Genomic DNA, 12,884 nt, shown 5'->3' with positions numbered 1-12,884 from the left:
TCGGAAGAGTCTCATGGACCCTAGGCAGTGCTCACACTGGGGGTGGTAGGACCTAGATAACTAAGAGTAGAAGTTTAAAAATAGTGTATAAGGGGGCAGGGGATAGTTTTAGAAAAGTAGTTTGATTTTTTTGGGGGGAAATGGGTTCAAAAGACTGCAAATAGAACAGGAACCTCATTTAGCAGATTGGTTCAGGCATAGATACCAGTAATTAAACAATCACAACAAGAGCAGGGACACTTGAATTATAGAAAGAACTGCCTACACATATTGCAGTACCTAAACTGAATCGAATAAAGTCTCACATTATTGAAGGTCACTTAGCTTACTAATTATTACTAGGTGGAATCATATAGACATGTATTAAGAAGAAACATGCTGAAATTACCATGAACAAAGCAAGATAACAAGAACTATATGTGTAGCAGAAGCATATTGGAATTTGAAGCACTACCACACAGACATATAGAATAAAGAGATAACAAGGACTAAAGCATACTAGTGGAAAGTAAACTGGAAACATATAGTAAACAGAACATATCGAGGTTCGAAATAAACTAATCATATAAGTCACATGGAATAAGAACTACAACATAGTAGTTGAGAAAGAGATGGTCAGGAAACAGATACTAAAACAGAAGCACGTTGATGTCTATAGTAAACTGACTACATAGAATATAGAATAGAATATGATAACAGAAATTGAGGCATACCAGTTAAGGAGATAGCAAACAGGAAGGTGAAAGCAAGTGGAATCCAAGAGTCTATACTTGGCTTTCAGCCGGCTAGACAGTGCAGCAAATCAAAGAATGAAAGTGTGTAAGTAAGAGTTCGTGTGTATCAGTGTGTGCTTGTAAGCATAGGGGTGTGTGTGTGTAGGTGTTTTTCTGTGTTTTTCAAAATCAGAATGGTGTAGGATTATATAACATTCAGCAGCGTAAACAAATAAGGCAGGAAAATCAAGAGTTCACAAATAAGGCATGCAACATCAATTAATCAATCAATTAGGGTTAGACCCAATCAATTAATAAGACAGAATCCGAAAATATCACTTAAATTAAGGAGAATCAACACGAAATCGGTCAGCAGACAGGATCGAAGTTAAATAAGGTAAGCAATAAGTCTAAAGACCCTTTATAGGTCGGTCAAAACAACCAATATCCAGAAATTAGGCCAGTAGCATAATTAAGGAAGGCAGTACCAACTACGAGTCACATATAAGGAAAGAATAAATAAAAATTTCAGAGAGATACCAATTTTAAAAGAAAATATAATTTCAAACAATAATTAGGCAAATAAATCAATTAATCAGTTTATTTGACAGAGCCGAAGTGAGTGGGCAAGAACAGTGAGATAAATAATCGAATAACGGAGAACTTTAAGCATATCGAAACACAGAGATGAAACATCAAGCAAAGAAATTAGTCGAAAAGTAAAGAAGAAGGCCCGGAGTTGAGCCTTTAGGCATTTTAAAACATTTACAGAAACTTAAAAAAGATGAAACCCTAGTTTTTTAGGGAAAAGGTGAAATCGATAGATAATAGCGGTAAAAACGGAGTAATCTTAAAGAAAAATATTAAACAAACTCCAAATACTCCAGATCTAAAGAGATATGAACCTATTTGGCCAGAAATGGTTAGGTTTGTGCAAAAATAAACAGAGGTAGAAAAATCGATTCTTAGACCGGAGATTTGAAGCCATGAAAACACAAAAATGATAATACTCACAAACAATAGGTGAATACAGACGGATTCATCAAGAGACTGAGGGATTTGAACCAAGTCTGTTCGATCTCTTTGAGATTCCGTCAAATAACATGGAAAGTGAACAAACAGTAGAGATAGGAGGCCGGATAGAGCCCAAGATCGAAGAGAAACCCCATGGATTGAAGGGGTTCGGGTGACGGCGGGCTAGGGTTAGGGGAAGGTTGAGAGAGAAGAGAGGAGGAAGGGATTCAGGGGCGGCGGGATTTGGGAAATGATTAGGTTTAGGGGGGTTAGGGATTAATTAAGAAAGGAAATGGATCATGGACCGTTGATCTTCTGAGATCAACGGCTAGGATTCCATCCGGGTTGGGGCGGGTTATAGGAAATTGGGTTATGGTTATGATTTGATTGGGCTGGGGTAGTAATTTGGGCCAGGTCCGAAAAAAAATCAAATTAAAAGAGGCTATTTGTTAATTACCCAATTAATTTGATAAAATAATTTACGAAAATAGCTAATAAATGATAAAAAAAATGATATTTATGCATGAACATGATTTAAAATAATTACTTAATATTATAAAAATATAAAAGGTCATTTTTCGTGTAAATAATGTAATTATGCACATAAGGGCTATTATTGCAAATCTATTGCAATTATAGCCTAAAGATATAAATATATTTATGCATAAAATGATTAAAGCTTAATATAAATATAAATGATAAAAATCAAGTAATAAATCATTATAAAATTGTTTTGTGATGCAATTAGTAAAAATGTAGATAATAAAATGCTGGAATAAATTAATTAAAATCCCTTTAAAAATTACAGAAAATTATGGAAAAATACTAGTTGATGTTCATGCACTAATTTGAAAGTATATAGGCATTTAAAAATATACGAGGGAAAAATTGGGTATTAACACCCTGTAGTCTCGAAGATAGGTATGGACGTCATCATACCGATCCGCAAGACACTACTACACACTTGCTGATGACCTGTAGAACCTATGAACCTAGGGCTCTGATAACAATCTGTCACGACCTAAAATCCGACTAGTCGTTATGGAACCTAACCCAACCCGCTAGGTAAGCCAGTTAGCAACTATCCAATTCCAATAATATTTAATAAGACAATCAAGTAGAAGAAATTATCTGAATCCTATACATTTTCCAAGGACTGGTAGTACAAATCATGAGCTTCTAAGATTAGAATTTACGAAACTGGTATGAAATAAATACATCCTCTTGTCGAAAAGTACATAAATAGATTTATATATTCTAAGGCTACCATGAGCAAGAGGCAGCTACAACCGGAACGCAGGTACGTCTTCAATCCCAGCTTCCGTCTATCACAGTAACATCAACAGTCAACATCTACACGCAAGGTGCAGAAGTGTAGTATGAGTACAAACCACCCCATGTACTCAATAAGTAACAAATCTAACCTTAGGTTGAAAGTAGTGACAAGCTAGAACAAAGGTCAGGTCTGACACAAATGGCCAATAACAGTTCATAACAACGTAAAGCAAGTAATAAAAGAAGTAACTCAGAGATAAAAAGCTCAGCTTTTTCATAGTTTCCAAAAATAGTTCCGCTTTTCAAGTATATTAGTGAAAACCCAAGTCTTTTACCGAAGTTGCCAAAAATATGAGTAAGTTCAAAAACTGTAATTTTTCCCAAAAACTTCCCACGGTAAATGTTTCATTTTCAAATGGCATGAGAAAAATACATCTCTATGCCTATATGTCAATATGTGTGAGAAGTCATAAATGAAGTGACACCGTACAACATGAGGAAAAATGCATCTCTATGCCTGTATGTCAAGTGTGCATGTCAAATGCGATGCAACTCAATGATAAAACCATATGCATACTCTCCAGAGTATCAATTCACTCAGTCCTCCTAGTCACTCAGTCCTTACATCCACTCGGTCCTCACAATCACTCAGTCCTCCTAATCCCTCGGCACTCCGAACTAGGCACCCGCACTCAGTAGGTTCCTATGCTCACTGGGGGTGTGTACAAACTCCGAAGGGGCTCCTTGAGCCCAAGAGCTATAACAAGCCAATCATAGAATAAATCAATAGACACATGCTACGGCGTGCAGCCCGCTCCCATCATGAATAAATAAAACATGTTGCGGCTTGCAGCCCGATCCCATAAACATCCTCATCATCAAGCCCTCGGCCTTACTCAGTCATCAATCTCTCTAGTCTCTCAGGCTCTCAATGTCATGAAATAAATCCACCCAAAAATATGATGCGATGTATCAATAAATGGTAACAGAGACTAAGATATGATATGCGTATGACTGAGTATGTAAATGCAATGTAAGCTGATAACTCAACAACAGAAATGACCTCGGTGGGTCTCAACAGAGTAAGCATGTAGCCTAGACATGGTTTCTAACATGGATCACAACTCAATAGCTCAAGTACTTAGAAATTTCATGGTTACAGATAAAATCAGGTAACTCACAGTACCACAGAAATAGTAGAGTCATAATTCACGCGGTGCACGCCCACACGCCCGTCACCTAGTATGTGCATCACCTTAATACCAAACACATAACACGTAATTCGAGCTTTTTATACCCTCATCATTAAGTGTAGAAGTGTTACTTACCTCAAACAAGCCAAATCTAATACCGAGCAGGCCAAATAATGCTCCAAAAATGCCATCACGCACGTACCGGCCTCTGAACGGCTTAAAACTAGCCAAAAGCAACTCCAATATATCAAATAATGCCAAAGTAGACAAACTCAATCGATAAAGGTCGAATCATTAATCAAAAGCCCAAAATCGGCCAAAAAGTCCAACCTGGGCCTGCACATCGGAACCCGACAAAATTTATAAAATCCGACAACCCATTCAATTACAAGTCCAACCATACTAGTTTCACTCAAATCCGACTCCAAATCGATGTTCAAAACTCAAAAATTCGCTTTATGAAACTTCAGGCTCAAACCCCCATTTTCCTCTTTAAAATTCATCAACCAATTGCCAAAAATGAAGATAGATTCATGAAATGTAATCAAAACCAAGTGTAGAACTCTTACCCCTATTCCTTGTGATGAAAATTGCTCCAAAAATCGCTCCATTCCGAAGCCCATAGCTCAATATATGATAAAAACGACCAACCCTCGAACTTATAACATTCTGCCCAGCGATTTCCGTATTTGAGGACAAATCGTTGCATCTGAGACCACCACATCTGCGGTAACTGTTTCGCTTCTGCGACCACAACTAACCAGCCGACCCCTCGCACCTGCGGAACAATTTTCGCTTCTGCGCACTCGTAGGTGTGGCTCCTCCTGCGCATCTGCGATGATCTCCAGCCAAGCCTGCCACGCTTCTACGGCCAATTGTCTGCATCTGCGGACTCGCATCTGCGTCCATTCTTCCGTAGATGCAGAAACACCAAAACCAGAAATCTTCAGCAAGGCAACATGAAATGAAAATGATCTGAACCTCGTCCGAAACTCACCCGGGCCACTAGGGACCCCGTCCAAACATGCCAGCAAGTCCCATAACACAACGCGGACCTACTCGAGGCCTCAAATCACACATAACAACAACGAAACGACAAATCGCATCCCAAATCAAACTTGATGAACTTTGAACTTTTCAACTTCCATAACTCATCCCGAAACATAGCAAACCAACCCGGAATGGGCCTAAATTTTGCACACAAGTCCCAAATGACATAAGAAGCTATTCAAATTCCCTGAACCACAATCCGAATTCGATATCCTCAAAGTCAACTCTCGGTCAAACTTATGAACTTTCCAAATTTTGAAATTTCCAACTTTCGCCAATTTGTGCCAAAACCTTCTAGAAACATCCAAATGCAAATTCGGACATACGCCCGAGTCGAAGATCACCATCCGGACTTAACGGAACCAAAACTCTATTCCGAGGTCAAATTCACAAAAGTCAAACTTGGTCAACTCTTCTAACTTAAAGCTTCCTAGTTTAGAACCGTTCTTCCAAATCAATTTCGAATAACCTGAAAACCAAAATCGACGATTCACACAAGTCATAATACATCATACGGAGCTACTCATGCGTCAAACTAACGAGCGAAGTGCAAATGCTCAATATTACCGGTCGGGTCGTTACATTGTGTTTAAGCTCGAAGGTATACCATAACATGCAAAGGTAGCCTAGGAGGTACATTAACTTCACCCTAAACAGTAATTCCATGCAATGATTCAAGATGTAAAGTGAAAAAATAAGGATGTTTGATTAGAGGTTTGAATAAAATGACCTTCTGATTTTTTATTTTTTCATTTTCATATTAAAAAGAGAAATAAGAATCGGAAGGTGTTAAACTTTTTATCATCTTGGCTCGAGCTATTTTTTTAACGGACCTTTCCTACAGTATCATTGTCATAATATAGTTTAACTATCAATTTCAGAATGAATTGGTGTAGTTCCTATACGCCTAAGACACTCGAATATATCGAACCATGAATAAAGAAAGATATGAGAGAAAATATATTAATAAACGCAAATTTTACTGTAAGTTGTTGCTTGAAACGTCCTAATATCAACATTTTGAGATGATACTTGCTCTAAATTAAGTTATGAAGATCTTATAGCAACACATATTTTTCTGTTCCAATTGTTTTTGGAGGTCGTCAAAGTAACCTTATTACAACACATACTACTTAAGAAAATGAAAGAAATAAAGTTTTGGGCACAAATATGGGACCTAAAGGTGAAAAGGGATAAAAACAAAGAGAAACCCAAATGATATACGACCTTAGATCATTACTATACTCCTTACAGCTTGTTTGGATGGTTGTTACCCATTGTATCGTATCGTATTGTTACTTTAAATACAATACTTATTTTGATTGTTACTTAAATTTTATTGTATCGTATCGTTAAATCTGTCGTTACATAACGACGAAATGTGCCACTTTATGTAACGACCGATTTGGTGTGGTTGCGTCGTTACCTTGTCTTTTTCTCCCAATCTCACCCTTTATTATTATTATTATTAAATTATTTTAGTTTATTATTTACCCTACCTTTTTATATAGTAATTTTATCCTGTATTATAATTTTTCTTTATAATATTGCAAGTTTATTCTTCATATTGCTGGTGCGTGATATCATAAAACGACGGCAAACGACACAATCAAGCCAAACATTATATTTCAAACGATACAATATAATACAATACAGTACGATACGATACATTATGAAACGATGCGTAATAACCATCCAAACAAGCTGTTAGATAGATGAATGAAATTCCATCAATCATAATCTCTTCCTTCAAGCCTTATTTTGTCGTCATCTAAACACCTTCCCCCCACCCTCACAACCTCCAAAACTAAAACTCCCCACAACAGGTGTGTATTGACTTCAATTTTAAATAAAGACAGACTATGTACAAACTACAGTTGTAACTCTTATTGGAGGGAAGAGAAAAGAAAAAATACAGAGCAGTTAATTTAATTCCACCACCATCCCCTTTCCCTTAGCTTGAAGAACAAGAGTTTGAGTTTAGTACTAGCAACTCAAGAACTGTACAAATTTAACCGAATCTTTCTTCTTCTCCCCACCCCAACCCAACCCCCCCTTTTTCTACCCACCCCTTTTTCCCATATCCCCAAATTCTCTTAAAAATTGAGTCTTTTTTTGTTCTCTCCCTTCCATGATACTTCACCATGTCCAAAATGAAGCATTTACTCCGAAAACTTCATATCGGCGGTGGTGTAGCCGATCAGCATCCCCACCACCCCCCTCATCACACCCCTCCTCCTCCTCCACTTCATCAGTCTCCTCCGCCTTTGCTTGATCCGAATCAGCAAACGACGACCCGGTTTGAGCAATCTGGGTCAACTTCATCTGTGTCCCCGACACAATTTGGGTCAACTTCATCTGCATTGGTGAGAGCGGCGGCTGAGTCGAATTCGGGTTCGGTTTCGGATTCTGCTGACTTTAATTACTTCGAGGAGGAGTTTCAGGTTCAATTGGCTTTGGCGATCAGTGTTTCTGACCCGAATTCTCGTGAAGATCCAGAAACGGCCCAGATCAAAGCTGCACAAGAGATTAGCTTGGGCTGTTCCCCTTTGGAAAATCCTGTTGAGTTCCTTTCACTTCGTTATTGGGTATGAATCAATCATCCTTTTGGTTTTCCTTATTGCTTTTGCAAATTCTCAATTTAGGTTTAATTTCAACATTTTTGCATATGGATGGAAAAAATACTGAAACTCTGCTTCTTCCTAATTGGCCACATAAATTATCTAAAATTAGACTGCCTGACCTTTTTTATTATTATTTAGGGGACAAGGTAAGGGGATAGTGAGAATCAACTCACACCTATTGAACGAAAGACCCCCACCGATACTACTCGGCTATACACGTCTTTCATAATTGGGCTGCTTGAACATGTGCTTCTAGATAGCATCTAAATCATAGGCCTCTGGTAATAGGATCAAGCTATAAATCCCAGAAATTTGAACTTGACAGCCAATTAAATTATCTTAAAAATTGGAAATTAGGCTTTTTATTTGAAGCTCTATTCATTTCATTGTAAGTGCTCTAGCTATACAGTCCTCATCTCCACCTTACCCATGTTCCATGTGTTTGCTTAGATGTATGATGTAAGCATCGATCCCACCGACCCCGGGGAATGCATCTTGAATGGATTTTAACCTACATTCTTGTAGCAACATCTAATCTTTTTTTTGTGTACGTGTCTTGTCCTAAAAACCTTTTAATTCAATCTATTTCCCTTTAATATCGCCTCGTATAAAATCTTTTAGTATCCCCTATAAGAAGACAATGAGTGTAGGTTCCAACTACGAACTATGGGGTTGGTCTAGTTGCTATTAAGCACTTTCCTCCAAAGCCTTTAGTTTAGGCTAAACTAGCTATTTCAAGTAACTAGATTCCACAAAAGTCAGATATCCCTTTTAATGCATCAATCGACTGGGATTTTGCTACATTTAAGTTTTAGATTACCTCATTATAAATGCTCTATCTTGTAACCGTTGTCGTGTTAATTGAAGCGTTATCCATCCACCTACATTTTGTATTTTATTGAGCCATTAATGAGAACCCCCACCCGTGCACGACTTTTAATTTTTCGGTTGGATTCAAATAATTTTTTGATAAAGTATCCTTTAATTGTGAATTCTGCAATAAAGCAACAAAAGTAGTTTCTAGCTATTTGACTATCACTGGTGGTGTTTTATTAAACCTGATTTGAAACTTACAATTGCATGTATTACATTCCACTAAAAATGCTTTACAAGTTTTAAGTGAAAACAACTTGATTCATAACTAAAATTAAAAATAGCCAGCCTAACAAAATGACATGTCTTTAAAGTAAATTAATATGTTATTGTTTTTAGAAGATTGTTTGAAAATCTACAGATTCTAAAAGCTCATAAGTATGTCAGATATTAAGAAGTGAACAAAACATAACATTTTGGTTCCGAGTTTCCTTTTGTACATAGAAGGAGATAGCTACACTTTACATTCAAAAGTAACGTGCAGCCAATGCTTCTTAATGTTTCAGCTCCGAAATTAGATCATTTTAGTACTCATAAATATGAACCTTTAGAGGTTATTTCAGATTTAGTATAGTCAAACAGCTCCTTGTAACAATTAAAAATATACTGATAAAATTCCTGACCCTGATCAAAAAAAAAAAAAAAAGAGATAAAAAAACAATTAACAATGTAAGCTTGGAGGTCAATTTAAATTACATTCTTCATCTTTCGTGACAACACCATGATTTCATGGAACTAAATAGATGCTTTATGAACCATTTTAATTAGGCGTTATCTAGAATGTAGAATTTATTAGGTATTTATGTTTAGCGACGCCTAGTATCTTCATGTGGGTTTGACTTAGTTTATCTTTTTGATAACTGAAAAATATCTCAGGGCCAGTGGCACACATTTCGGAACTCGGTGGATAATGGCTCACCCCTCTACCCTTCTCCACTTAAATATTAGGCTTTTATTTGTGAAATTGTGGCATAGTTCAAGCTCGTGATGTGCGCCTAACCTACATCACATGATTTATTCTTACGACAAAAGGGCATGTGGGTTTGACTTAGTTATGTTAAACATATGGCATTCTCTACCTTAGTCTTTTGGCTAGAACTATTAGGAGCAATGAATTTTGTAAAGTAGGTTCAAATGATTCAATTTGATTGGAAATTCAAATTTTTGAACATTGAACCATATTACCCAAGCCTAAGGTTAGTTTACTACTCACTATTTCGGATTGATTTAGGCAGTAATAATCTAAAATAATCTCAAAGATCTTCAATCAAATCCTTGGGACCCCAATTTGTAATCTACATAGGTACAAGTATTGGGTATTGGTGCATGTCGATGTACTTGATCCTCCTCTCTGAAGTTTATGGTACATGGATATGGTAAACATTGGTGCTTGCAGGTTGAGTCATCACAAGTAAGCACTGGAAGATTGATATAAACATTTCTATGTATAACCTTTTGCATAGTTGGTCTTATGCTTCTAGGAGTTCCTTAGGTACTATTTTTGAGTTTTCAAGATTAATAAGTGCAATACAACATTTAAATCATGGGATAGTGCTACTAATATAGTGGATGAACTTTGGAGTCTTCTTAGTTGCTATAATTGCTTTCGTCCAAAGCCTTTAGGCTAAATTGTCCGTTTCAAGTGGCTACCCTCTTAAAAGTGAGATGTCCCTTTTAATGCATATCAATTGGGATCTGGTTACTTTTAAGTTTTAGATTCCCTCATTAAAAATGCTCTACCTTGTAAACTTGAAACTTATTGGCCAAAGAATTAGTTTGTGGAAAATCTAGCTATAAACTTAATTTAGTTATGAAGTTGTGTTATATTGGCTATGAACTCATATCACTTAAAGCACTTGTATCATCTTCGCCATGCACTAGTCCTTCTACTTTTGCATCAACCCACCTGTAGGACAACCCGCTCCTCTACACCAAAAGAACAAAAAGAATAAAAAGAAAAATGGTAGGGGTGTGCAAATGTTGAAACCTATGCTCTTGTTGAGATGTCTAATTTTGTGTGTCTGCATGGTTTGTTAAATGGGAGCTTATTTTCGTCTATTTTTAATTGAAACTAGTATTCATACCCGCGCGTTGCACGGAGAATATTAAATATAATTTTTTATGAGAAAATATTACTTCAAAAATACGATACACACAAAGAAGCATGTAAACGATATTATTTTATGAACGTGTAAATGCACTAGATATTCATACATTTAAGTCTATCCAAATTCTACTATTTTTTCTTGAATTACAATTTTATTATTTAAGTACTTGAAGAAACTGGAAAAAATCAAGATAAAGTTTGCATTTAAAATGTTTAAAAATATTTATCATCTTTTTGGTTTCTTCAATGAGCTAGTAGATAATATTATTATATAAACCCATCAACTGATAAATGTTGGTGTAAAAATATGAAAACAGATCAGTAATAATATAATTAATAGGTTGAAAAGTTGCCTCTTTTGATAGATATATATCCCTTGGAGAACATTTTGGCCGACAAAAAAACCTTGCTATAGTGAACAATTCCATTTGTATATTGTTCGTACCGATTGTCACCGTTTGCGAGAATGCTGAAATTTGCGGGTGTATTTCGGATCATAGAATAATATGTTTTTAGTTAAGAAGACATTGGTGATGGAGTTAAGGGAAATATATATTTTTTTTAAAAGACGTGGGTTTTGGGGTTAGATGTTTTCTAGGGATAAGGTTAATTACTTATCTTTTGAAATTTAAATGTTAATTAACTTTTTAGGCATTTTGCTGCTTGAATAATTTTTGCAGATTTTTGTGTTGATAGTTACAAAATTACATCCAACTTCTACATAACTTGGCAACAAAAATCATAGAAGGAACTTTCACGTCTAGTATAATTAGAAATGCTGCATTTCACAACTATATTAGCAAAATTAACCACACTAATTCTAAACTAACTAATTTTATTATATTATTTATTTATCTTATCTTAATATCACCAATTGTCTTGAGCAATGCCAAGTGACTTATTATTAGGCTGCCACTTGGCTTAATGTGGATACTTGAAAGAAGAAACCGCATAAATAATTATTTGCATAGGAGAACATGAATAAGAATCAATCATGGAGGTAGGTTAGAATTGTTGTTCCAAGCCCGCATTTGGGAAGATATCAATCGTGAGGTTGAATTTTCTGGCGATTTGTTTTTTCCGTCCTCTTGTTTGTGTAAAAAATGTTAAAGTATATGAATACATTACAAACTGCAACACAAAAAACGTGGGGAAAAATATTATATTTCTTTTTGCATTGGAAGGTTTAATAAATAAATTAAAAAACTGCCAAACAAATGTGGGAGGAAGTATTAGTTTTCTTAAATGTGGGAGGAAGTATTAATTTTTTAAAATTGGCAGGTTTAATTTTTTATTTTAATTTTCTATCTTCTATTTTAAAATAATTTTGAAACTTTTGTTGGAGTTTTGTCCTAAAAATTTGAACTTGATATGTTATAGTAATGACACTTAACACAAAATTTATTGAAATAGTATCAAATCTTTTCTACTATTCAAAAATCTTCAATTATCTAAATTTATCAATAAATTTTTTGAGTGATTGCATTATTTTTTCAATCAATTCAAATTATAAATATTTAAATATTATAATTATTTTCTCTTTTTGTACATTTTTCCTACTGCTATAGGATTAGTTTTCCCATTTAGTATTTTACATATATTAAAATACCCTTATTTATTTTTTATTAAATTGTAATTTTGAATTCATCAAAAGTATTAAGAGAGAAACATGTTATTATTTTGTTCAAAAGTCTAAATAGAGAAGCCTTCTATTATTCATATTCTTCAATTTGTCTTAATTTATTAATAATACTTTGTATATTATTTATTGACTTTATAATTTTATCTTGGTTTTTTTTTGGTGCTTAAAATTTTGTCATGAATAATTTTAAAATTTATCAAGTGGCTTTTTAGTATCTTGACACTTAGCTTAATCTTATGAATACGTATTTTTTTGTCCTAAAATTGCCAAATGACTTTTTACTGTGCTGCCACTTGGCTTAATATGGTGTCTTTGTCTCTCTTATATATATATATATATATATATATATATATATATATATATATATATATATATATATATATATAAAATGGC

General features: G+C 35.0%; 1 protein-coding gene across 1 annotated transcript in view; it reads left to right on the top strand.

Annotated features, from left to right (window-relative positions):
• Window positions 7,116-12,884, top strand: part of LOC109231408 (serine/threonine-protein kinase EDR1) — a 25,190-nt gene continuing 19,421 nt past the window's right edge. Inside the window, exon 1 of the mRNA XM_019397074.1 lies at window positions 7,116-7,833. Within this exon, the coding sequence (XP_019252619.1) occupies window positions 7,390-7,833 (444 nt within the window). The 5' untranslated portion in view covers window positions 7,116-7,389. The remainder of the gene's footprint in view (window positions 7,834-12,884) is intronic.

Source organism: Nicotiana attenuata, chromosome 8, assembly GCF_001879085.1.
Source record: "Nicotiana attenuata strain UT chromosome 8, NIATTr2, whole genome shotgun sequence".
NCBI classification, from domain to species: domain Eukaryota; kingdom Viridiplantae; phylum Streptophyta; class Magnoliopsida; order Solanales; family Solanaceae; genus Nicotiana; species Nicotiana attenuata.
Note: the sequence above shows the minus strand (reverse complement) of the source record. Positions and strands in the feature narration are given on the sequence as shown.